Below are 26,650 nucleotides of genomic sequence, written 5' to 3'. Positions count from 1 at the left end.
TGTTATCTTGGATAATTGTATGATTCATTAAAGAAATGTTAAAGTAGTCCTTTTCCTGCCCATCTGAATTGAGGTGCTTAGCTGGCAGTTGAGGCATTCTTTGGTTGGCTTTAGTGGATCTACTGCTGTTTTACCTTGAGTAACATTCTACTGTCATTTGTATTTGTAATGCCAGCAATAACACCAGATGAGATCAAATTGTGTATAGTGTAATTTGCCAAAAATTTATGGAATAATTACTTAATCCATAAGTGTTCAAACTATCTTTACAAAATATTTTTGATATTTGAATTTACCTGGTAGTGTCAAGTTTTCATTAAGCCATGAAAGGAAAAACTCCAAAATAATGATGCTCGCATTAAATGAAAGTTTTAAATTCTTCTATAGCCAACTCTGAGAAATGTGGTATACCGTACGGCGTACGGTATACAGGTAATAAATTTCCTTTATTTTCATTTAACAGTAAATGTGTACCGTATTCTTCTTCATGGAAAAATAAGACATCCCCTGAAAATAAGACCTAGCGCATCTTTGGGAGCAAAAATTAATATAAGACTCTGTCTTATTTTTGGTGAAACAGGGTAGTTACCTAGGATTTGACTCAAGGAACACTTCCTCCAGGAAGCATTTCCTATCTTTTACCTGCAGGTGAGACACCCTCCTCTTAACTGTTAGTTACACCACTTTATTCTGCTCCCTATGTTAGTATTGGACTATGATTTTCTTTATTCACAGCTGTCTCTCACTAGACTGAGAACTGCTTGAAGCCAAGGAGAATGCTTTATATGTCTATTTATAGCATGTTAGGTAGGGACTCAATGTTAAATGAATAAAGTTGCATAATAATAATACCTAGCCTTCTCTGAGTACTCACTTCCTGCCAGGAGACTAGTCTACATAGTTTACATGGATTTTCTCAATTAATCCTCACAAGTGCCCTAAGAATAGTTGTTGTTATATATGTCTTTGTTTTACAGGTGAGAAATTGTGGTTCAGAGACGTTAAAGTAACTGGTCTAACAGTCTTCCCTTATACTGGGATTTGGACCCAACTCCATTGAATCTAATTTCCAGAGCCCAACCACTAAGCTATATTACAAAAGAGGGGAAAACAAAAGACCTACTGAAGAACAAAAGAGGAAATGGACATGTACCAGACTTGTGCTAATAAGTAAAAAGAAGCAAGATTTAATCAGTAGGCTGGCCTACCTTAGGGAGGATGTACATACAGTCAGCCAGAAGAGTGCAGACTTGATTCGCCATAAGCAAGCAGGAGGCATTTGATTCAATGAAACGTTTATTGAGAACCTATTATGTGCCAGCCACTGTGCTAGCTGCTGGGATATAAATATGCATACTCTGCTCCAAAGGCTCTCCCTGAGGGAGAGAAACAACACATGTTATGGTGATACACACAGGGTATGACAGAAACACCCAGGAGTGAAGCCTCTCCGGGGAATTGATAGAAGTCTTCTTAAAGGAGATGATCTTAAATGTCAGTAGTGAATGGTAATAGCATATGTAGACATCCTGAAGCACTTTCAACATTACTGAAACTTACAGTTGGAGACAAAAGATAGGTCAACATGTACAGTAATTTGGAAAAAAGTAACCCCTAACAGCCCACGATACAACCCCCCCTCCCCCCCAGAACTAGGCAAAAGGCATTCACAAGGCATTTCGAGTACATAAACACCAAGTTTATCTAAGTAATCCAGTATATTCGTGGACAATCTGAAGATTCTGAGCTAAGTTAAGAACGCCATCAAACCCAGTTTCCATTTTAACCCCCAAATAATTTATAACATAACCAATTGTCCTCGGCCAGGGAGGCAAAACCCCTTAAGGGCAAGATGTGGTTGGAACTTTCAAACAGGACGCCCCTCAAGCGGTACAATACAGACCCCGTTCCCTGTACCGAGTCCCTGTTCCCCACCCTGCGAAGGAGGCACCGAGGGAAAGGGGGAGGAGGAAGAACAACCAGGGGGAAAAGCGGTTCAATTTTGAATAAAACCAAGAACAGAAAAACCAGAGCAAGGCAAAAGAAACAACAGAGCCTACCGAGACCGGGTGGCGGCTCAGGAGGCGGCGGCACAGGCGACGACCTACAGGAACCGCGGGGAGAAGCCCCCCACGGCGCCGGCTTCGGCTTCCAGCGGCTTCACGGAGCTGTAGTGCTCCCCGCTTAAGCTGGACGTGTAGCGCCTGTAGACAAGGGTGAGCGGCTTCTTGGTGTACTCCTCCCCGACGAGGAGGACGGGCGACTCCGTCTGGATCACCTCGATAGGGCGCTGCAGGACGTGCGACAGGGCCCTCAGCTCGAGCTGGCCTCCCCACGAAGCGCTGCGCACGATGCGGTCGCAGTAGCCGAAGAAGTCGTCGCGGCTGTAGACATCGCCGGTTTCGGGGTCGCTGAAGAAGGGCAGGAAGTCGTCGACGTGCTTCTTCATGTAGGCGGCCGTGCGGCTCCGCAGGCTCTCCAGGGTCACAGAGAACGGCAGCTGGTCTTGGATGGCGCGGTACAAGCAGTGGCTGTCGGCCGGGATCTCCTTCAGCTCCAGGTTCCTGGCCCCCAGGATGACCGCCAGCTTCTCCTCCTCATCGAGGCGACAGGCGGCCAGGTACCCCACCTCCTCGGCGTCGGCGGCCGCCATTTTCTGGCGCTCTCTCTGGAGCGCCGCCCTTCTTTCGCGCCTTCGCTGGGCTCTCGAGAGGCAAGGAGGCTGGTTCTCAAGATCCATCTTGGCCAGGCCCGCGGCGACAGAATCGACGTCGCTGTCAGCAGGGGGACGCTCTGTGAACATCTCCAGCTCCTGCTGATGTTTCTGCTCCATTTCAGCCTCGAGGCGGGCCACGTCGAGGAGCAACTGCTTTCGTTTCTTCTTGTCGTTCTTCGGGACCGAGTTCTTCATGGCCACGATGCGATCCTGCAGCTCTTTTTTCTCGCGGAGGTGGCGACGTTTGAGCCGCTGATACTCAAGCTGCAGATCTTCCATGGTGGTTACCGTTCGGTCGGCGAGAACCGAAGTTTGGTGCCGAGAGAGGACCCGCTCGGGTTCAGTCCAATGGCTCTAACCGTCCAACCTCCAACGGTCTCCAGTGGCGGGCTGCTCTGTTCGTTTAAGACCTGGGTTGCCCGCCCACTATTCATTGTCCTCTCTGCCATTGGCCACTGTCTCAACATGGCCACGCCCCCAAGACGCTGGCACTGGGATTGGCTGCTGGGGGACCCTAGCCCTGCCCCTATTAGACACCATAGCAACAGGTGTTTCCGCTTCACAGCTCGGTTTGAAACGAGGCCGGTAAGATCCAACCTTTGCAGGTTTCCTGCGGGATTCTGCCTTTGCGGGTTTTACGCAGCAATTGGGCTTGTAGAATTTTTTCATGGACTCCTACTCCCGACTTTATTTCCAAGCTTGAACACAATGCAGACACTTGTCGTGTTTGAGAATTACATAACAAATATTAGACCAACAGCTGAAGGTGCTCTGCCATGGGACTTCCTGTAACTCCTAATGTCCAGGAGGCAATGTGGCTTTTTCCAATTTTTCAGGTCGCTTGACCAGCGAACCATTAAGTTTGTATCAGAACAAAGGCATTTTCTTACATTCCTGGAAACAGAGAGTCCTTTCACTTTCGGTCTCAAATCCACCCTGTCCCATCTCACTTTTAAAAGGCCACAACCGGCTGAGGCCGGTTTGGCTCAGTGGTAGAGCGTCAGTCTGCGGACTGAAGGGTCCCAGGTTCGATTCCGGTCAAGGGCATGTGCCTTGGTTGCGAGCACATCCTCCTGTGCAGGAGGCAGCTGGTCGATGTTTCTCTCTCATCGACGTTTCTCGCTCTCTCCCTTTCTCTCTGTTAAAAATCAATAAAATGTATTTTTAAAAAAATAAAATAAAAGGCCACAATCGCTCTCCTTAAAGTCATTCACTACAACTAGCAGAGCTCTTGGTTTGTACCAACTGAATGTACCTTCCCTAAACTTCTTTCCCACCTTCTAAAACGGGCTCTATTGAATTCCCAGGAAGCACTTCTTTATGTTTGTTCTTGAGTCTCTAAAAGTTCTAAAATTTTTACATTAAAAATTTTAAAGCCCTAGCTCTTTCAAATATCTTCTCATCCTGTCCTACCCTGATCATCTGTATCTTGAATTCCCGAAATGGAAGGCCCTTGAGACAATCTCTTCCTTGGGACAAATGAAGAAAGTGGAAATTTGTCCAAGTTGTTGTATATATTAATATTTCATTCTTTTTATTGCTAAATAGTATTCTATGATATTGATGTTCTGTGCTTTAACCATGCACCTGTTGAAGGACATCTGGGTTGTTTCTAGTTTGGTGTTATTATGAATAAATCTGCTATAAACATCCATATATAGGTTTTTATGTGACCATAAGTCTTTGTTTCTCTAGGAGAGAATCTCCAAGAGTGCAATTGCCCATAATGCCCATAAAGTGTATGTGTACTTTTTTAAGAAACTTATTTTCCAGAGTTGGCTGTGTATGAGGATTACAGTTTCTCTGCATCCTCACCAGCATTTGGTATTATCATTTCTTTTTTTTGTATTTTAGCCATTCTGTAGGGACATCTCACTGTGGTCTTAATTTGCATTTCCCTAGTGGGTAATGATGTTCATCTTTGCATGTGTTCATTTACCCTCTGTGCCATAACCTCTTGGGTAAAATGCTTATGTCATTTGCCCATTTTACTGTTGTTTTGAGATTAAAATATATATATATTATATATTTTATATAAAATATATATTATATATAAAATATATATATTTTACATAAAATATATTTTATAAATATAAAATATATATTTTATATTTTATATAAAATATATTTTATATAAAATATATATTTTATATATAATATAAAATATATTTTATATTTTATATAAAATATATATTTTATATAATATATATATATATATATATATATATATATATATATATATATGCTAGATAATAGTTCTTTGTTGGATAGGTGGTTTGCAAATATTTTCTCCCACTCCGTGACTTGTCATTTCTCTCTTTACCTGATGTTTCTCAGAGTAAAAGTTTTAAATCTTTGATGAAGTCCAATTTATCCATTTTTCCTTCTATGGGTTCAGTTTATTATGGCAAATGTCTTTCTGTTACCCAACAATTTTCAGTCTTTTTCATCTAATGGTACACATAAACTAATTGCTAAAATTCTGCAACCACAAAAAACATATTAATATATATTTTGCCGATCTGACAAAAATATGCGTAACTTTGATTCATCATACCGGACAGCTATTGTTGTGTTAGCTATTGTCATTTTTTATTTGACAATCTAAGGCAGGGGTCCTCAAACTTTTTAAAGTGGGGGCCAGATCACGGTCCCTCAGAGAGCTGGAGGGCCAGACTATATGAACTACTAATCCCTACTGTAACACCTTGGCTGCGCTCACTGCCCAAAAAACCTGGCGGGCAGGATCAGACTCCCCTGGGGGCTGCATGTGGCCCACGGGCCGTAGTTTGAAGACCCCTGATCTAAGGGAAAAGAGGTCAGTGCCCCTGACTAAATAGTTGGGTATTGCATGTTTTAGAAACTCCTGCAGCACACTGGTTGCAAATCCCTGTTCTAACGCTAGATTCCAAAGATTTTGTGCTGTTTTTTAGGGAAAAAAATGTTTTGCATTATGTTATAAATTCAAATCTGTGATCCATTTTGTCTTATTTTTATGTAAAGTTTATTTTTGTGTAAAGCTTAGGTCAAAGTTCAGTTTTTAACCTACGGTTGTCCAATTGCTTCAGCACCATTTGTTGGAAAGTCTATGCTTCTTTCATTGAATTGGTTTGTACCTTTGTAAAAAATCAGTTCGGCATATTTGTGTGAGTCTATTTCTGGGTTCTCTGCTCTGTTCCATTGATCTATGTGTCTATTCTTTCACCAACACCATACAGTCTCAATTATTATATCTTTGTAATAAGTCTTGAGATTTAGTAGACCCTTTCCTTCAATTGTATTCTTATTTTTCAAATTGCTTTTCTATATAAATTTCTGGCTAATCTTGTTTATATCTATCAAAAAGTCTTGCTGTGATTTTCATAGGAATTGTGTTAAAGCCGTGTATCAATTTGGGGAGAATTGACACCTGGGTATGTATCACCATTTATTTAGATTTTCCTTGTGTTACTTCCTGAGTGTTTCATTATTTTCAGCATATAAATGTGCCTTATATTTTGTTAGATTTACATGTAAGCATTTCAATTTTTGAGGTATTGTTCATGGTATTATATTTTTAATTTCAGTGTCCACATGTTTATTCTAGTATATAGAAATACAGTAGACTTTTATATGATTATCATGCATTAGATGACCTTGTTCAACTGACTTACTATTTCTGGAAATATTATTTTGTGTGTAGATTTTTTGGAATTTTATACCTAGAGAATCATGTTATCTATGAATAGAGACATTTTTATTTTATCTTTTCCAATCTGTATCCTTTTATTTCCCTTTTTTGCCTCATTACATTGGTTTTAACTTTCAGCACTATGTTGAATAATAGTGGTGAGGACAGGCAGCCTTGCTTCATTCTGGATCTTGGGGGAAAGCATTTCAGTTTCACCATTAAGTATCATAATAGTTATAGGTTTTTTTGTAGGTGCTCTTTATCAAGTTGAGGAAGTTCTCCTCTGTTTCTATTTTTTCTGAGAGATTTTAACATGAATGGTCTTGAATTTTGTCATTTTTTCTGCATCAATTGAACTGTTTATTTTTCTTATTTATCAGGTCGATATGGTGGATTACATTGATTTATGGTCAATATTTGAGCTAGTCTTATACTTGATCATGGTTTAAAATTCTTTTTATATATTGATATATTCTATTTGCTAGTATTTTAAATCTACATTAATGACAGACATTGGTCTGTAGTTTTCTTTTTTGTTACTTTTTTGTTTGGTTTTGGTATCAGGGTAATTCTAGCGTTATCAAAAGAATTTAGAAGTGTTCCCTCCTCTTTATTTTTTCTGGAAAAGACAGTTTAAAACCAATATTAATTCTTTCAATGTTTTATGTCTGCAAGATTTGTAGTGATATTTCCTGCTTTATTCCTGATATTAGTAATTTGTGTTTTTTCTTTTTTATTTGTTTTTCTTGTTTGTTTGTTTGTTTTTGTTTTTGTCAGTCTTGTTATATATTTGTCAATTTTATTGGTCTTTTCAAGGAACCAGCTTGTTTAATTGATTTTTCCCTATTTCTTTTTTGTTTTCAATTTCATTGATTTCTGCTCTGTTTTTCTTTCTTCTGCCTGCTTTGGTTGTAGGTCACTCTTCTGGTTCTTGAGGTGGGAGCTTTGATGATTGATTTCAGACTTTTCGTTGTTTTCTAATGTGTGCATTCAGAGCCGTGAATCTGCTTTTTCTTATTACTTTGACTGTATCTCATATGTTTTGATATATTGTATTTTTGTTCTCATTCTGTTTAATATATACTTTTAGATTTCTTTGAGATTCTTTGGCTCATGAATTATTGATAAGTGAATGAATTATTGGTTTCCAAGTGTTTCGTTTCCAACAGATTGTCCTGCTACCTTTCTGTTACTGAATTCTACTTTGATTCCTTTGTGGTTGTAGAATACACTCCATCTGATTTCAATTCCTTTAAATGTATTTGGGTTTGTTTATGGTCTAGAATCTATTCTATCTTGACATATGTTCCATGGCCACTTGAAAAGAATGTTTATACTGCTGTGGTTGGGTGATGTGTTCTATAAATGTTGTTTAGATTCCCCTGATAGCTGATAGTGTTATCAACTTGTCTATATTTTTTCTGTCCAATTCTTCTATTTATTGTTAACAGAAGAGTATTGATGTGTCCAACTGCAATTCTCACTTTTTCTGTTTCTTCTTTCAGTTTTATCAGGTTTTTCTTTACGTATTTTGCTCCTCTATTGCAAATCAGCAATTAGGATCACTTTGTATTTTTGGTGAATTCACCCTTTTATCATTATGCAATGCCCCTCTCTGTCTCCAGTAATTTTCTTTGCTCTAACATATACTTTATTTGATATAAATATAACCACTACTTTTTCTTTATTAATGTTTGCATTGTGTGTGTGTGTGTGTGTGTGTGTGTGTGTGTGTGTGTGTGTGTGTATTTCTATCCTTTTACTTCCAACATCATTATATTTTGAGATTTTACCTCTAATTGGGTCATATTTTTAAATCTATTCTGCCAGTCTCTGTTTTTTAATTGACATACTAGTATATACTAGAAGATACTTTACTTTTAAAGTGATTATCAATATGTTAGGGCTTAAGTTTGCCATTTAATTTTTTTGTTTTCTGTTTGTTCTTTCTGTGTTAATTTCTGTTTCTTTGTTCTACCTTCCTTTGGGTTACTTGAACATTTTTTAGAATTCCATTGTGATTTATCTGTAGTGTGTGAGAATGTATTTCTGTATAACTTTTTTAATGGTTACTCTTGGTACATTTGTGTCTGTGTGTGCAGGCAGGAGCACACACGCTAAAATCTATTACTTTGCCCTTTTACCAGTTTGAGTGAAGCATAAAAACCTTATCTCCCTTTTCACCCCTTTATCTTCACCCATTTCACAATACAGTTCTCTTAAATGTCCTCTATATGAATTCAGAACCACATTAGTTTTCTAATGTTTGCTTCAACCTTCAAACATAACAGACAATGCAAAATGCAATAGGACAAAGAAAGTCTATTGTATTTCCCCATAGTTTTGCTAATTATGTTCTTCCTTCCTGATTTTTCCAGTATGTGCCTTTGACTGGAATTGAACCCAAGACCCTCCAGTGTGCAGGCAGAAGCTCTAACCACTTAGCACACCAGCCAGGCTTGTCTTCATTAGTTTTTTTTTTTTTTCATTTTTTAAAAATTGATTTCAGAGAGGAAGGGAGAGGGAGAAAGATAGAAACATCAATGATGAGAGGGAAACGTCAATCAGCTGCTTCCTACACACCCCTTACGTGGGATCAAGCCCCAAACCCAGGCATGTGCCTTGGCCAGGAATTGATCCATTACCTCCTGGTTCATGGGTCAACCCTCAATCACTGAACCACACTGAGCCAGGCTTTGTGTTGTGGGGTTAAACCCTGTGTTCAAAATAAGACCACCAGAGGCTGATAATTTATTTTTTTTAAAAAAAAGCAGGCAAAGAATTTATTGAACTGGCCAGAGCAGCCGCAAGAGCACCACACGCAGGCGGACTCCAAACGACTGCGAGGCTTTAGGGGCAGGTAGTTATTTTTAAAGGTTCTGAGAAGGAAAACCCCCATTCTACGACAAACTATTGTTTAGAATTTTCTGCTGTTCTTCCTAGATAAAATGTTGCTTTCTAGTTTGCTTTAGCCCGCTTGAAGAATGATGAAGATAAACTTAGCTGTCTGACCTTGCAGGCCAGAGACCAGATATACCCACAGTCTCAATACCATGCCAGGTGCATATTTTTTTTAATTGGATAGAACAGCATTGTTTTTGAGGCCAGCATCGAGATAACCACTAAGTGTACATAGGGCTGGCTCTTTAATGAAAAAGAAAGTTCTGCCTGTAACCTTGCCCAGAACTTGAACTCATCCTCCCTAAGCCCATTGCGCGATGAACAAAGCAAGTAAGTGAAGGTCAAAGTCAGAATAGTAGGGTTAAAATTCCAACAGTAGTTTTTACCCAAGTATGATTGCTACCATATTTCATTCCCTACTGGTCTTTTGGAAATGAATCTAAACCTTAGATTCATTACTAGTATCTACTAGTGGAGAATACTGAGTATGTAAGACCATTAGTTTCACTGCCTGTATCTATCCTGTACAAAATTAACCAAGCATTTTATGAGATATGGCCCAAAGATTAAGCCTATAAGTAATAGTAATAGTGTGCCTGCTATGGCAGTCAGTAGGGTGGTGAGCCAAGGGGACCACGAGTACTAGTTCTCATACCAGTTTCCTGCAGTCTTCCGAGCTTCCTCTCTGTCAGCTAGCCTCTTTCTCAATTGACTTAGGCTTTCCCTTATGACCCCGGAATGATTGGTGTAGAAACAGCAGTTTCTCCTAGAGCTAGGCAAAGTCCCCCTTGCTTTAGGAACACCAGATTTAAGCCTCTTCTGTAACGTAAAACTATTTCTGCTAGGGTCTTGACTGATTCTTTTAATTTTTCTATTGATTTCTCTAGATTACTTAACTCCTGGTCTATTTGTTGATCTAATTCCTGTTCGTACATTTAGCCTTATTTAGCCTCAGACTTTTTCACTGGCTAGCAAAAAAATGTTCTTATAGTTACCAAAACCCCTAGTACCACAGTTCCCATCATTACTGTCCTCACTGAAGTCCAATTCCCCTCCTGCAGGCATCAAGTCTCCTCCTGGCCTGTGTGGAACCTAGGCTAGGGATCTCACTGGTGAGGCCGCTGGTTGCCAGGATTCATGCTGTTTTCTGTGCAGGAACTGGGAGTGGTGTAGCCAGGTCTGGGTGTCATCTACTTCAATAGCCGTGGGCGTGCTCAGGGTAACAGTGTAGCATCCCTTTCAGGTTGGGGTGAGTCCTTGGCCAGTGAACTTCTTTACCCACACAGAGTCTCCGGGCTGGATGGGGTGTACAGGGTCCATGGTGGGCACTGGCAGTGCATCTGGAACAAGCTTATGGGTGGCTCTCTGGGTAAACTGCAGAGCCTGTAAGAACTTGAGCAAGGGAATGTTTATGAATTCTAGCTTTCAGTTTCTCCCTGACCCCGGAAGGATGGAGATAGGTCTACCATACATGATCTCAAAAGGGGGGAACCTATCCCAGTAGGGGGTACATCTGGCCCATAAGAGGGCGAAGGGCAGGAGCTTGGTTCAGTTTTTACCGCTTTCTAGGACAAATTTAATTAAGTTTTTTAGTGTCTTGCTCATGCCTGTTCTAAGGCTTGAGCTATACTTTGAGATACTTTGGCTACAAAGGTGGGGCTGTTATCTGATTCTATGACTACTGGCAGCCCAATCTGAATTTAAGTATAATCTCCTGGAGTAATTTCTCTGGGGGCCCAAATTCCCAGGGGACCCTCCTACCTTAATATTTACCTGTGCACAGACAGTACTTCTAGTGACTATGCTTTTACCTTACTTAAGCTTCGTAGTATCTGCCTCACAGAAGTTCAGAAGTCTTGGTGACACCTAAGTGGGTAACCTGGTGTAACTGGGCAACTAACGTCTGACCTAGAGCCTTTGGGACCAATAGTCTATCATTTGATAAAGTCCACCAACCATCTGGTCCTTTGATGGCTTGCTCCTGTTCAGCCAATTCCTCCTCTTGTTTGGTGTAGGTCGGGGTCTGGCAGGGCTACTAAGACTTGTAAAGGCCCCACTGGTTTTTGGGCATCTTCCTTAGAAGTTTGGTCTGTGGCTCTGTTTTCTCTGGCTTTAATTGTCTCCCCTTTCTGATGTCTTTTGCAGTGCACTATTGCAACTGCCTTTGGGAGTCAGATGGCCTCAAATAAGGCTAAAATAATGTCCTTTCTGGCTGGAGTTGGTAACCCTCTTTCCCAGGGGATGGCACTGTGTCCCCATCAAAGGGCCTGGATTAAGGCCAAAAGTTCAGGAACTGTGCCCAAGTGGTGTGGTCCAGGGTGACTACTGCTGCCCCTGTATATCAGATCCCATCCTGGACGTAACTGCTCCCATCAGTGTACAGTACCTCATCTGGTGATGACGGCAGGACATCTGTCAGTACTGTGTCTGTTACCTCTATGTAGTTATGAATGGGTTCCTCTGGATGATTTGGAAGCAGGCTGGCAGGGTTGATGGCCAGTGTCTTATGGAACCGGATGCAGGGCTGGTACAGGAGAAGAGCTTGGCACTGGGTGATTCTGGTGTTTGACATCCATCTCTCTGGAGCACCTCAAAGGAGGGCCTCAACAGCATGGGGTGTTGTCAGGGCTAGCTCCTGACCCAGAGTCTGCTTATCTGCCTCCTTCACCAGCAATGCAGTGGTGGCCACTGCCCAGAGGAACACTGGCCACCCTGCTGCCACAGGGTCTAGCCTCTTAGACAGATAGGCAACAGGTCTCTTCCAGGGACCTAGAGTCTGAGTGAGAACCCCTTTGGCAATGCCCCTTACCTCACTCACGTAGAGGTGGAAGGGCTTTGTGACCTCTGGCAAGGCTAGGGCAGGTGCTGAGACGAGAGCCTTCTTTAGCTCCTCAAAGGCCTGTTGTTACACTTTGGTCCAGTTCAGCGGCTACATTCCCCCAGTACGTGTTCCTTCTTAGGTCTATAGTCCTTCTTGATGTCCAAGGAAAACAGGCAGTTTGTCTGGTGGCTCCCTGGACTGATATCTTCTTATAGGTCCCATCGGCTCTGTCAAGACTGAATAGACTGCCCCAGTATCCACCAGGAAACTAATAGGTTTGCCCTCTACTTGTAAGGTTACCCTTGGGGGCTTAATTGAAAGGAGCCCCGGTCCTGTCAGTCTTCTTCCTCTAAGTTAAAAAAACCCTTGGAGTCTAAGTCTACCTTTCTTTCAGACTGTCTCTGTCTTTTCCTTCCCTCTCTCCCTCTCTGTCTCTCTAGACCTCCACTTCTGCTGTTTCCTTCTCTCCCTGCTTCTCCTTCTCATCCCATGTACAACCTTCACAAAAATTTTCACTATTTTACATTAGCCTTTAAACCTTCTTTCTATGTTCTTCAAAAATGTATAACCATGCCTCAAATCACATTATTTTAAAATATTTAGAAAAGGTAGAGGGAGGAGGGAGGAGGCTCAGCTCTCTGTTCCCAGGGCTCTAGCCGCTTGAAATTTAAAATGCCACATTTTTTATACAGATGAGGATCTCAGATTCTGATAAGCCTGAAAAAGGGGAATGGGAGAATTTCTAACTGCACCTTTAAGCCCCCTAACAGAACATGATGAAAAGTGTCCAAGCAGTCACTGGGGGTTATGGGGTTTCATTGGGGTGCAGGGGGTCACAAAAGAATTTCTCTCCTAGCTGCAGCCACCTCCATCTACTCAAAACAACCCCTGAAGGTGGGCAGAGGCAGGGAGAGGGTCCCAGGTGGTGAAGGAGGAGCTCCCACCCAGGCGAGGCGTTTTGCGTTTTCATCTGGCGGTTCGCGGCTTGCCTCTTGCTAACTAAGGTGGTGTGAGGGAACTGGTGACCCCTACACTGCAATCAGACTCCCTGAACTTTTTGAAAAGCTCTTCTGCATGTATTTCCATTAATATTACAGATTTTAAAACTATAACTTAAGAGTTGACATACACACATAAGGACTAAGCTGCCCTCAAAATATTTTCCTTTTCTTTTAAAGATTTTACAATGTACTGTAATCATTAATCACATCAAACTTAAATTGATCAATTGAAACAAACAGTTCCTCCACCACTGATCAAGACTGGGTGGTGGCAGAAATAAGAGTCATTTAGTTTTTTTGAGCTTGCTGGGCAGACTTGGTGACTTTGCCAGCTCAAGCTTCCTTCTTGTAAATAGTTAATTTTAGAATTTGGTCTCTGCTTTTAACTTTTTTGTACCACAATTGTTATAATTTCATACCATTAAATCTATACACGTAAACATAAATCTTGTTAGGTGGGCTGATTCCCCTCTGACAGAAAGCAAAGCACCCCTGGGAAAAAGGAATCCCAGTGGCCACTCGGGGCGGTTTGCTAGCCGTCAGAGCACTCAGCTTTAAACAAATTAAAGGTTTCTTTCTTTTTCTTTTTTACAGATTTTCACACTTATATGAATAAATAATGATACCCAAGTAGATAAACAAAACATCAAACAAACGTCTGTACTTATACCCTTTCAGTAAACAAGTACTATTACAATGTTTCAGCAAAACAGAAAAGGCACTCACATTGGACAAAGGAAACAAGATCAATACTCTAGGAACTGTGAGGGGAAATTTATCCTACAGATCGGCGGCGTTGACCTGGGAAAAAGAGTGGTTAAATCAAAAGCATTAACATCAGAGCCATAGTCATCCGCCCGTTTCTTGAAGTCCTGGAAATTTTCAAAAAACACTGAGAGGGGAACACGGAGATACAGACAAACGTTGACCCATTTTGACAGAGACCAAAACACAAAACACAAAACAAATAGGCCTGACACAAACATGACAAAACACAAGACAACCTGTCCGGACACCTGGGGCCAAGGACACCATCGTGTCCTCCTGGGCCGAGGACACTGTCATGCCCTCCGGGCAGAGCCCGGAGGTTAAGCCACGTCCAGCCCTCCAAGGACTCTTACCCTTTTGAGATCTCAACCATAACCAGGGTGCCTTACCTTATGAGACCGGTCTCCCTGATTTCAATAAATCCTTGCAGCTTCTCCGGCTAAGGTCCCCAAAAGGAGGGAGAGCCTCCTGCCCCTTCTGGGGGGTCCCTCTCTCCTCTCGGGAAAGGGAGAGCCTCCTGTGGAGGACAAGCCTCCTTTCCCTTCCGGGGGTCCCTCTCTCCTCTCTTTTGGGTATCTCGCTGGGGGCCTCCAAATGTTGTGGGGTCGAACCCTGGGTTCAAAATAAGACCACCGGAGGCTGATAATTTATTAAAAAAAAAAAAAAGCAGGCAAAGAATTTATTGAAATATTTGGCCAGGGCAGCCGCAAGAGCACCACACGCAGGCGGACTCCAAACGACTGCGAGGCTTTAGGGGCAGGTAGTTATTTTTAAAGGTTCTGAGAAGGAAAACCCCCATTCTACAATACAACAAACTGTTGTTTGGAATTTTCTGCTGTTCTTCCTAGATAAAATGTTGCTTTCTAGTTTGCTTTAGCCCGCTTAAAGAATGATGAAGATAAACTTAGCTGTCTGACCTTGCAGGCCAGAGACCAGATATACCCACAGTCTCAATACCATGCCAGGTGCATATTTTTTTTAATTGGATAGAACAGCATTGTTTTTGAGGCCAGCATCGAGATAACCACTAAGTGTACATAGGGCTGGCTCTTTAATGAAAAAGAAAGTTCTGCCTGTAACCTTGCCCAGAACTTGAACTCATCCTCCCTAAGCCCATTGCGCGATGAACAAAGCAAGTAAGTGAAGGTCAAAGTCAGAATAGTAGGGTTAAAATTCCAATAGTAGTTTTTACCCAACTATGATTGCTACCATATTTCACTTTGAATACTTTTTAGATCACATTAGATCCTCTGTTGTTGTTTTATAGGCCCCTGAGTTTCTGTTCAATTAAAAAACATTTTTAATAGATTACATTTGGCAGGGGTTCTTTTTTTTCAAATTCTATTTTTGAATTACAGTTAACATTCAATATTATTTTGTATTAGTTTCAGGTGTATAGCATAGTGGTTAGACAATCATATACTTTACAACAAGCATGTCAAAATCATGGGCGTGGGCCACATGTGGTGCACAACGAATATTTTTGCGGCCCAGCCAATATAATGATATGTAAGAAATGTTTTGATAAAAATTTCATAACTTAATTTTTACAATATCCTGTTAGATATAATTATTAAGAACAAGCTATAATGTTTGCTAATGACTCATTACTATAATCATGTTGCATTCATTTCCCATATGCACCTTACATGCAGGTGCACCATTTCTCTCCACTAATACTAGCAGCAAATATTTTAGCAACCAATTGCCATGTAATTAGCCTTAGACTGACTTGTTTCCCTCGATATGTCCAGTGCCCACCTGGCACCGTACATAGTTATTACAATTCTATTATATTCCCTATGCTGTACTTTACATCCCCATGTAACTACCAATTTGTATTTCTTTTTTAAAAAAATATATTTTATTGATTTTTTACAGAGAGGAAGAGAGAGGGATAGAGAGTCAGAAACATCGATGAGAGAGAAACATTGATTAGCTGCCTCCTGCACACCCCCTACTGGGGATGTGCCCACAACCAAGGTACATGCCCTAGACCAGAATCGAACCCAGGACCTTTCAGTCCACAGGCCAACGCTCTATCCACTGAGCCAGACTGGTTTCGGCCAATTTGTATTTCTTAATCCCTTTATCTTTTTTTTTTTTTACCCAGTCCCCCAAATACCCTTCCCTCTGGCAACCATCAGTCTGTTTTCTGCATTTATGAGTCTGTTTCAATTTTGTTTGTTCATTTATCTTATTCTTTAGATTCTACATATAAGTGAAATCCTATTTTCTTTCTGTAACTGACTTATTTCACTTAGCTTAATACCTTCCAGGTCCATCCATGCTGTAGCAAAAGGTAAGATTTTATTCTTTTTTTAAAAAAATATATTTTATTGATTTTTTTTTTTTTATAGAGAGGAGGAGAGAGGGATAGAGAGCTAGAAACATCGATGAGAGAGAAACATCGACCAGCTGCCTCTTGCACACCCCCTACCAGGGATGTGCCCGCAACCAAGGTACATGCCCTTGACCGGAATCAAACCTGGGACCTTTCAGTCTGCAGACCGACGCTCTACCACTGAGCCAAACCGGTTTCGGCAGATTTTATTCTTTTTTTTTTTTTTTTTTTAAATCCTCACCCGAGGATGTTTTTAGAAAAAGGAAGGGAGCCCTAGCGAGTTTGTTCAGTTGGTAGAGTGTCAGCATGAGGACTGAAGGGTCCTAGGTTTGATTCTGGTCAAGGGCATGTGCCCGGGTGGGGGGCGTGCAAGAGGCAGCCAATCAATGATTCTTTCTCATCATTGATATTTCTCTTTCTCTCTTCCTCTCCTTTCCTCTCTGAAATCAATAAACATATGTTTAAAAAAAAGAAAGAGGAAGAATGGGAGAAAGGGAGTGAGATATACCGTGTTTCCCCGAAAATAAGACATCCTCCAAAAATAAGACCTACTTACAGGTTTCCTTCTGAGTGAAATATAAGGCATCCCCCCAAAAATAAGGCCCCCCCTAGGCTCTGTCTCAGAATGCTATTGCTAAACATGAGAGATTTGGTCCACTGATTCTGAAAGAAATGGAGTCACAAGAAATTCACCAGGAAATTCAGGAATTGGATTGTTATGATGATGTTCCAGAAGATGATGACATGATTGTCATTGAATAAATGAGTAAATTCTTGATACTGTAGGATTCACAGTTTGTCTGGTTTGTGTTGACAACTACCGTACTACCGTACCGTATACAGGTAATAAATTTCCTTTATTTTCATTTAACAATAAATGTGTACCGTATTCTTCTTCATGGAAAAATAAGACATCCCCTGAAAATAAGACCTAGCGCATCTTTGGGAGCAAAAATTAATATAAGACACTGTCTTATTTTCGGGGAAACAGGGTAGATGTGAGAAACATCTGTTGGTTTCCTCCCATTCACACCCTGACCAGTGATAGAACCTGAAACCGAGGTATGTGCCATGATCGGGAATCAAACCCACAACCTTTTGGTATATGGGATGGTGCTCCAACCAACTGAGTCACCTTGCCAGAGCAGGAGTTCATTCTTTTTTATGACAGAGTAGTATTATATTCTGTATGTGTACCACAGCCCTTTTTTAAAAAAATCTACAAGTCTATTGATAGACAGTTGGGTTGCTTCCATATCTTGGCTATTATAAATAAATGCTGCAATGAATGCAGGGGTGCATATATTCTTTCAAATTAGTGTTTTGGGTTTCTTTGAATATATACCCAGAAATGAAATTGATGGTACATAAGGCTGTTTCATTTTTAATTTTTTGAGGATGCTCCATACTATTTTCCACAGTGGCTGCACCATTTTGCATTCCCACAAAGAGTGCACAAAGGTTCTCTTTTCTCCACATCCTCACCAGCACTTATTGTTTGTTGATTTAGTGATGATCACCATTCTGATAGGTATGAGATGATATCTCATTGTAGGTTTTTTCCCCCCTCAGTGTAGTTTTAATTTGTATTTCTCTGATGATTACTAATGTTGAGCATCTTTTCATATGTCTATTGGCCATCTATATGTCCTTTTTGGGAAAATGGCTATTTAGATCCTTTGCCTATTTTTTTAACTGGATTTTTTTTTTTTTTTTTTTTTGGTGTTGAGTTGTATGAGTTCTGTATAAATTTTGGATAATAACCTCTTATCAGGTGTATATTGGCGAATATGTTCTCCTATTCACTAGGTTGTTTTTGCATTTTGTTAATAGTTTTCCTTGCTGTGCAAAAATGTTTTAGTTTTTTGTTTGTATAATATATTTTATTGATTTCAGACAGGAAGAGAGAGAGGGGGATATAGAAGCATCAGTGATGACAGAGAAACATTGGTTGACTGCCTCCTGCATGTGGGATCCAGCCCACAACCCCGACACGTGCCCTTGACCAGAATTGTATCCGGGACCCTTGAGTTCACATGCCAGTGCTCTATTCACTGAGCCAAACTGGCTAGGGCTATTTTAGTTTTATGTATGTTTATTTTTCTTTTGTCTTCCTTGCTGAGGAGATGTATCAGAAAAAGTATTGCTAAAAGATGTCAGAGAGTTTACTGTCTATGTTTTCTTCTGGGGGTTTTACTTAATACCATTGAGTCTTGCAATAAAGTCTTTAATCCATTTTGAGTTTTATTCTTGTATACTACTATGGTTTAAGAAAATGGTCTAGTTTTATTTTTTTCATGTATCTTAGACTTTATTTTTAAGAGCAGTTTTAGGTTCACAGCAAATTGAATGGAAAGTACATAGTGTTTCCATATACCCCTGCCTCCACACAGCAACAGCCTCTCCCACCATCAGTATCCTGATCAGAGTGATAGATACATTTGTCACAATAGATGAACTTAGACTTATCATCATCACCCAAAGTCCCTAGTTTACTAGTACATCTGTACACTCCTGGCACTGTACAGATGTTAGCCATCTGTATCAAACCTCAGCTGCTATCAGGGAAAGTCTTGTGATGGTCACAGATCAGAGGCTCCGTGTTTGGAAGCTCAAGTACATCTTGGGTTCCATGTGTCTGTTTGGCTACACCCCTGGCTGAGGTGTAGCCAAATAGACATCTTTTGGACTTCAATAGCATGATAGTAATGGTCAAATAAAGTCTGCTTGTTTGCTGAAATCAAGATTGCCCCTTTGAATGTCAAGGCCCATTGCATGGGTTTATTTTTGTGGCCTGAAGCGTAGAAAAACCAGCTTTGCAAATGTTGAGCGTTACTGTCTGTAGTTTGTAAACCATAGTTATTATAATAAATGTGCCTTTTCCAGCTCTGTACTAAAGTCTACCCTCCTCTCTACCTCCACCCACCTCATCCCCATCCCTTTACCCAAAACACACTCTCCCATCTGGAGATTATGATTCAACCTCCAGGTAACACACCCTACCTTATAGAACCACACATCTTTTCAGGCAGTTCCCTGTGAGTATCTTTTTTCACAACTCAGCTTTTATCAAAGGGATAGATGGCCAGGAGTTCAAGGTTACCTTTTCCAATAACAAGCACTGGGAATGGCAATAGGCTGTCTTGTAGATTAATACCATATGCTTTTCCAGTCACTGCGGAGGGAGGGGCAAGAAAATTGTTTCCAAGGTTGCAGGGAGCTGTGATGATCAAATGTATGTCAAGCCCAAGCCCAGTGCCTGGCACCAAAGAAGAAAGTAATGAACGGCAGGTCCTTCCCTCTACTATACCTGAGTCCCTATCTCCTGCTCACATTCCTTTACTTCCATATATCCTCTTTCCACTTCATCTCACCCATTCCTCCTCCCTTCAGAGGCCACCAGAGATAGTAGTTTCCATGGTAATCAGTGTCCTCATTAGTTTGGAGTTTAATGGTCCCCAAGTGTCTGTCTGGGCTGGGTTCGTAGTTCACATAAGAGGGAGCTTTCCAGTGATCTCAGAGGCTGTTGAGAAATTGTCAAACACAAGCCATTTTGTTCAAGTCAACCTAATTACACACAATAACACACAATATTTTGGTGTAACAAGAGAGTATGTGAAGAATTCATGTCATCTTGTCCAGAGCTCACAGCTCCTGGGCATTTAGAGAACCACTTTCTATCCTACACTCACTGATGAGGGATTACATCACTGAGCTATATGTGTTGGAATGTGAGTAAGGGGGTATGGGAGACTGGGCAACAAGGAGCCAACCTTACTAAATGTTTTTTTAATATTTATTTATAACATTTTTATTTATTTCAGAGAGGAAGGGAGAGGGAGATGGAAACATCAATGATGAGAGAGAATCACTGATCGGCTGCCTCCTGCACGCCCCCTACTGGGGATTGAGCCCACAACCTGGACATGTGCCCTTGACTGGGATTGAATCTGGGACCCTTTAGTCCCCAGTCTGGCACTCTATCCACTGAGCAAAACTGGCTGGGGCATCACTAAAGGCTTTTTAGTACATCACTGAGGATTTTCTCTTTCCTTATTCTCTCACTTGTCCCTTAAGGGTCTATGATCACGGAGTTTTGTGCTTTGTTCATGCTTACTTTCTGTACCAACCCCAACCTTGTTCCTGACCTTGCTCCTACCTTGACCTGTTTCGTTCGTTCGTTCATTCATTCATTCATTCATTCATTCATATATTCAGCCCCAATTTATCAGTCCTACTATATGCCAGGCCATGTTCCAGGCACTGTGGATAAAATAAACAATGAAATAAAATAAAGGTCCCTCAAGGAGCTTATAGCCAAACAAGGGAAGACAGACAAAAAACAACTACAGAATGATATGCAAACTTGAAGCTGAGCTTTGCAACAGAGGTTCACAATCTCCCTCTTGACTAGTGGCCTAGCCCTGTTCCTCTGTTCCTCCTCATCGATGGTTTTTATACTCAGAGTAACTTCTCCGTCCCTTCCACATCTGCTAAGGGACCACACGAGTGCACATGAGACCCAATGACAATGGCAAGATGTTAGAGATGAGAGTGAGTCTTCTGAGAGAAATGGCCATATGAGACCCCCAAATCCTGGGGGCCCTTTGGAAATAGGAAAGTTCCCCATTGACCAGCAGGGCAGAGGAGAGTAGCCTTCTCCAATTCTTTGAGGCATTTGAGGCCTGCTCTGGTACCTTCCAGCTGAGTAAGTCCTGGCTTTTCCTGTCCCCCAATTACTTAGCTTCAGTTTTGGTTTCTTGGTCAGGCCTCCATCCCCTGATTATTCATATTTTGCCAGATGAGAGATAGAGAAAATTGGCATGTGAGCCAGATGGCCTAAAAGCCCTCCCCAGCAAGCAGAAAAGATGGATGGGATGGGGTAAGTGTGAGGTGAGCAGGAAGAACCCCCTAGCACAATGAGAATACTCCTGAGAGAATTGGATTAAAACATTAAGTGCAGAGCATAGGAACTACCCTGATCTCTGGGACAGCTGAGAAATTGAGGGTGACACAGAGACTTCTTGAGCCACTGAGTATTGTCTGCTGTCTAGATGTGATAAACAAGGCTTGGCTTTGGCTGCCACAGTGTGCCAACTACTGACTATGTGATCCTGTGCCTTAGGGTTGATAGATTGAGCAAATAAAGGCAAAGGACTCCATTAAATTGGAATTTCAGATGAACAATGAATAATTATAAGTATATCCATGAGATATTTGGTACATACTTATATTAAAACACCATTGATTGTTTATGTGAAACTCAAATTTAACTGGTGTCCTGTGTTTTATCAGGCAACCCTGTTACCAAGGCAACTGTTAGTCTGAGCATGGGCCTGGTTGGCCACTTCGGGGGCTGCAGAGAGGACACTAGCATACTGGGGTCCAGGGGATACCAGATCCATTGGTGCCTTGGTGCTGGCCCCTGGAAGTGTCCCTTGGCCCACAGGGACCCCAAGCGACTCCCCCAGTTGTAAGGGTGTTGTGTCCAGCTTCAGGAGACAGGCTGAGGGATTCAGCATCTCCAGGCTTTCTGATAACAGGTCCTGTAGCACTCCCCAACCCCTCCACCTGGCAATGACCTGGCAATGACCCTCAGGGAGCACCGGGAATCTCCCCCATTGACCAAGATGGCCCATGGGGTGGTTCTTACACCACCTGCACCAAAAGATGAGTGGACAGGGCCCAAGCGTGCCAAAAGCTAGTAAGATAACTTCATAGAAAAAAAAAATCCCGCCGGGACCGGCTTGGCTCAGTGGATAGAGCGTCGGCCTGCGGACTGAAAGGTCCCGGGTTCGATTCCGGTCAAGGGCATGTACCTTGGTTGCGGGCACATCCCCAGTGGCGGGTGTGCAAGAGGCAGCTGATCGATGATTCTCTCTCATCGATGTTTCTAACTCTCTATCCCTCTCTCTTTCTCTCTGTGAAAAATCAATAAAAAAATATTAAAAAAAAAAAAAAATCCCTCCCCTCCCTACCCCTATAGCAACTGTGGGCTTAAGCAGGAAGAAGAGATGGTCTTTGAGACAATAGCCCACCAATTTCCTAGGTCATGGCAGGTGAATAAACCTCTTCCCTTTTGTACCAGGACCTACTTCAGGAATCTGGCTTTTGCTTTGGCAGGCAGCTGAACCGGTGTTTTTGGTTACAACCCTTTCTGAGTGTTGTAAAAACTGCTATGTGCCCTAGCCATTTTGGTTCAGTGGATAGAGCGTTGCCTGAAGACTGAAGGGTCCCAGGTCTGATTCTGGCCAAGGGCACATGCCCAGATTATGGGCTAGATCCCCAGTAGGGGGCATGTAGGAGACAACCGATCAATGATTCTCTCTCTTCCTTCCTCTTTGAAATCAATAAAAATATATTTTAAAAAGAACTGCAATGTAAGGGAAGGATTAGCTTTATTTTTTTGTCTGTTTCCAGGGGCCTAGAGTAGGACCACTGAGGAGTGGACCTGAGTCTGAGGGCAGGAAGAAGGATTTCACTGGCAGGGGGCTCAGTGAAGGCCATGAGGAGCCCTCCCTAGATAAGTGTGGAATTAGAAACCTCAGAGAGCCTTTCCTGCTCTGACAGTCTCTGAGCCTCAGAATCTCCAGGGATTTTGAGAGGATGAGGTGAGGAGATAATGAAGTGAGATAGGACTGAAGACTGTGAAGCCCCCCCAACAGCCTTGACCATTTCTCCATTTAGTGTTAGGATGGTGGGATGTATGCAGATACATCAGCTAGGCATATAGCCTTCTCTGTGCAGATGGGGAGTCAGAGCTTGTAGAATATTTCAAATGCTCATGCTGTCATCGATTTTGCTCTTGAGTTTCTGACACCCTTTCTCCAAGGTAGCACTCTTTGCAGAGAAGCCCGTCTCAGGACAGGCCCATTTGAACTCTGGGCTTTCTTTCCTTAGTGCCTTTCCCTATCCTCCCAACTCCTCTTAATGATAGCAACAGCAGCAATTTACATGTGGATACCATTTCACAGTTCAAAAAGTGATTTGCCATCTTATACATGTTTGGATTCTCACAAGTCTGAGAAGAAGGTACTCATCTCCTATTGACATTTGAGGAAAACAAGCCCCAGAGGTTTGTCCAGTAATAGTCACCAGGTTGGGCCTCCACCCACTCAGTCATTTTTATAACAAATGTCAGTGTGTGCCCTATGGTAGGGGCTGGGCATATGACAGCAGTATGATCCAGTATCACTCAGTTTCTGCTCCTGAGAGTTCCCAGACCAGAGTGGGCGGTGACAAGTCAGGGTTGGTGAACAGATGAACAGGCAGAAATAACAAAATACAGTCCTCTGGATGGCTGAATATGAATGAGGATACCCTCAGGGCTGGCTCAGTGGAGGGCATGTCCACTCACCCCCAGGCATTCTTCCTTTTCAGTAGCAGCTCTTTCTCTTTTTTTCAGGCTGGCCACTGGCTCCATTGCTGCCTTGATGCTGGCCCCTGGAAGTGTCTCTTGGCCCACAGCCCACTATGACAGCTTTTTGTTGGTGGGGAAGTGGAGATCCTTTCCCTGCTAGGCTCCCCCAGGGTCTTGCAGAACCTTCTCCTCCCCTACGTGGCCACTTTCTTAAATACAATCTTTAGTGAAATTTCTATTGGAAACAGACTAAAGGAGAGCTGGTGCTCTGTTTTGAATGGGAGCTGGCAAGCCAGAGTCTTCTGCTCAATCCCCCACCCCGTAGTTGCCCCTGGAGCACTGAAAGCTCAGGGTCAGCACAAACACTTTACAAGCAGCAGCTAGTTTTACTAGCCATCACAGAGCCTGCTGGTCTTGCAGGCCCCTCTCACAAATGGTGGCCCAAACTAAGTTGATAATTTGCTCTAGCCAGGAGCAGAAGTGCTCCTCCTCCCATCTTTCCCATCCTCATGACCCAAGCCAAAATCTTGGCTGTGGCTCCTCTCCCCGACACCTCCACACCAGATAGCCAAACAGGACTATTTCATGTCTGCCAGAGTCTTTTCTATCTCTTGCTATTCACCTGTGTCCAGTGTTTATGGAGTTTTGTTCCCCAGTAGGAGATAGTCACAGAAAGTTTCCCCAACAAAACCCTGGATTAGGAGTATGCTACCCTACCCCCAAACTATCAAGTCTGTCTAGTGGGGAGAGACAGCAAGTCAGTAGGCTTTTCTGTGTTGGGGCAAGTCCCATAAGCTCATCCACTTACTTTTTGTGGAGGTGGAGTTGGTCTTGCAAGTAGGTATCAGAGAGGAGAAAAGGGTGAGCCTGTGTGTCAATCATGGGAGGAAGCTGGGCCCTTGGGCCCTGACAATCACCCTGTGTCTAAAAGTAATCCTCACCTAACTGGTTTGGCTCAGTGGATAGAGCATCAGCCTGTGGACTGAAAGGTCCCATGTTTGATTCTGGTCAAGGGCATGTACCTTGGTTGCATGCATTCCCCAATAGGTGTGTGCAGGAGGCAGCTGATCAATGTTTCTCTCTCATCGATATTTCTAACTCTCCCTCTCCCTTCCTCTCTGTAAAAAAATCAATAAAATATATTAAAAAAAATAAAAGTCACCCTCCTGTAAGATTTGGCACAAGTCACAATCCCTGCTCAGAAGTTCTTACCTCCTCAGTGTCCATAGGATTAAGCCCACACTCCTTGTCCGGTGTCCAGACTCTTTCAGAGATTGACTCTGCTGCCATTTTCAGCCTCACTTCCCACCAGCCCCTTCATAGAACCACAATTCGACCCAAGCAGGCAAGTTGCACCCACCACTCTCCACAGGTTCCCTGAAGAACTGTATGGGACCAGGCTGAATGCAAGGAAGGTAGGTACCCAGGCCAAGGCAGGACCCAAGGTGGCTATGTGAGATAGGACAAGGGTCTCAAGACTAGGCAGTTCTAAATGTTATTTCTTATTATGAGGCATAATACTTTATAGATTAAGCTGTAAGCAGGATGAGCTGACAGAAGCTAAAATGGGTGACAGTAGCCAACTGCAAATAAGAAGTCAACATGAAATTGACCAAATATTGGTAGAGTATGTGAACAATGGCTAAGCCTCCCTTACCCAGGCAGAGCTTTTGATATTAATCCTGTCTCCTTTACTTGGTACAAGTAATGAAACTATCTTGCAACAACCACATTTGTGAATAGAGAATCTCAAAATGTGAATCCCTTGAGTTTGGTAATGGGCACTCACTAATGGGACACCTCTGTAGAGGCATCTGAGGTTCAGAGAGGAAAGGGCCTGTGTGGGGCCGCTGCTTTGGGGGGCATATCCAGATGTGACCACTTGCCACCATCCTGCCAACAGTCTGGCCTGAGCCACCATCATCTTTCACCCAGATTACTGTTATAACCTCTCCAAAGTCTCCCCCTTCTTCCTTGGCTCTTCAAAACCACAAATTAATCCTGTCTCTTCTCTGCTCAAAATCCTACAAAGGCTCAGTCAAAGTCACAAAGGCCTTATCCCATCTGGCTCCACCAAGCTCTCTGACCTCACCTTCTCAGTTCCTCTTACTCACTTGGCTCAAGTCTTCTGTTCCTCAAAAACTGCCAGGCCCACCGTACCTTACAGCCTGTGCACTGGCTGTGCTCTCTAGCTGCTGGAACATTCACAGTCCAGACAGCCACGGGGCTTGCTTCTTCAATCTCATCTTAATGCTCAGTTGCTACCTTTACAGTGTGGTCTTCCCTGACCACTCCTTTTATTATTTTATTATTTTCATTATTCTTTTGTTAATCCTCACTGAAGGATACTTTTTCCATTGATTTTTAATTAAAATGGTTTGTGTGTGTGTGTGTGTACTACATCTTTTTTTAAAATAATTTTTTTATTGTTGAAAGTATTACATATGTCCCCATTTTCTCCCCATTAACCCCCGCCAGACTGCCCCTATTACCCCCCTCTGGCACTCACTGTCCCATTGTCAGTGTCCATGGGCAAGACATATATGCATACAAGGTCCTTGGTTGATTACCTCTGACCCACCAACCTTGCCCTGCCTTCCCTCCAAAATTCCACCCTCTGCTCCATGCTTCATGTCTCAGGATACACTCCATTCATCAGTTTATTTTGTTCATTATATTCCACATATGAGTATGATCATGTGATTCTTGTCTTTCTCTGACTGACTTATTTCATTTAGCATGATTCTCTCCAGGTCCCTCCATGCTGTCTCAAAGGATAAGAGTTTCTTCTTTTTTACTGCTGTATAGTATTCCATGGAATAAATGTACCACAGCTTTTTTATTCACTCATCTATTGATGGGCATGTGGACTGTTTCAAGATCTTTGCTATTGTAAATTATGCTGCTATGAACATAGGGGTGCATACATTCTTTCTGATTGGTGCTTCAGGATTCTTAGGATATATTCCTAGAAGTAGGAACACTTGGTCAAATGGCAGTTCCTTTTTTAATTTTTTGAGGAAACTCCATACTGTTTTCTATAATGGCTGCACCAGTCTGTATTTGCAC

At 42.3% G+C, this 26,650-nt stretch overlaps 1 protein-coding gene across 1 annotated transcript; it reads right to left on the bottom strand.

Annotated features, from left to right (window-relative positions):
* Nucleotides 1–2,104: 2,104 nt before the first annotated feature.
* OTUD6A (OTU deubiquitinase 6A) lies at nucleotides 2,105–2,995 on the bottom strand (the record flags this gene model as incomplete). The annotated part of the gene is made up of 1 exon (XM_084870933.1): nucleotides 2,105–2,995. The coding sequence occupies one exon, from the start codon at nucleotides 2,993–2,995 to the stop codon at nucleotides 2,105–2,107; it is 891 nt and encodes a 296-aa protein (XP_084727059.1).
* Nucleotides 2,996–26,650: the final 23,655 nt, after the last annotated feature.

Source organism: Pipistrellus hanaki (assembly GCF_964339955.1).
Source record: "Pipistrellus hanaki genome assembly, chromosome: X".
Taxonomy (NCBI): domain Eukaryota; kingdom Metazoa; phylum Chordata; class Mammalia; order Chiroptera; family Vespertilionidae; genus Pipistrellus; species Pipistrellus hanaki.
This window is presented reverse-complemented; position numbering and strand designations above follow the sequence as displayed.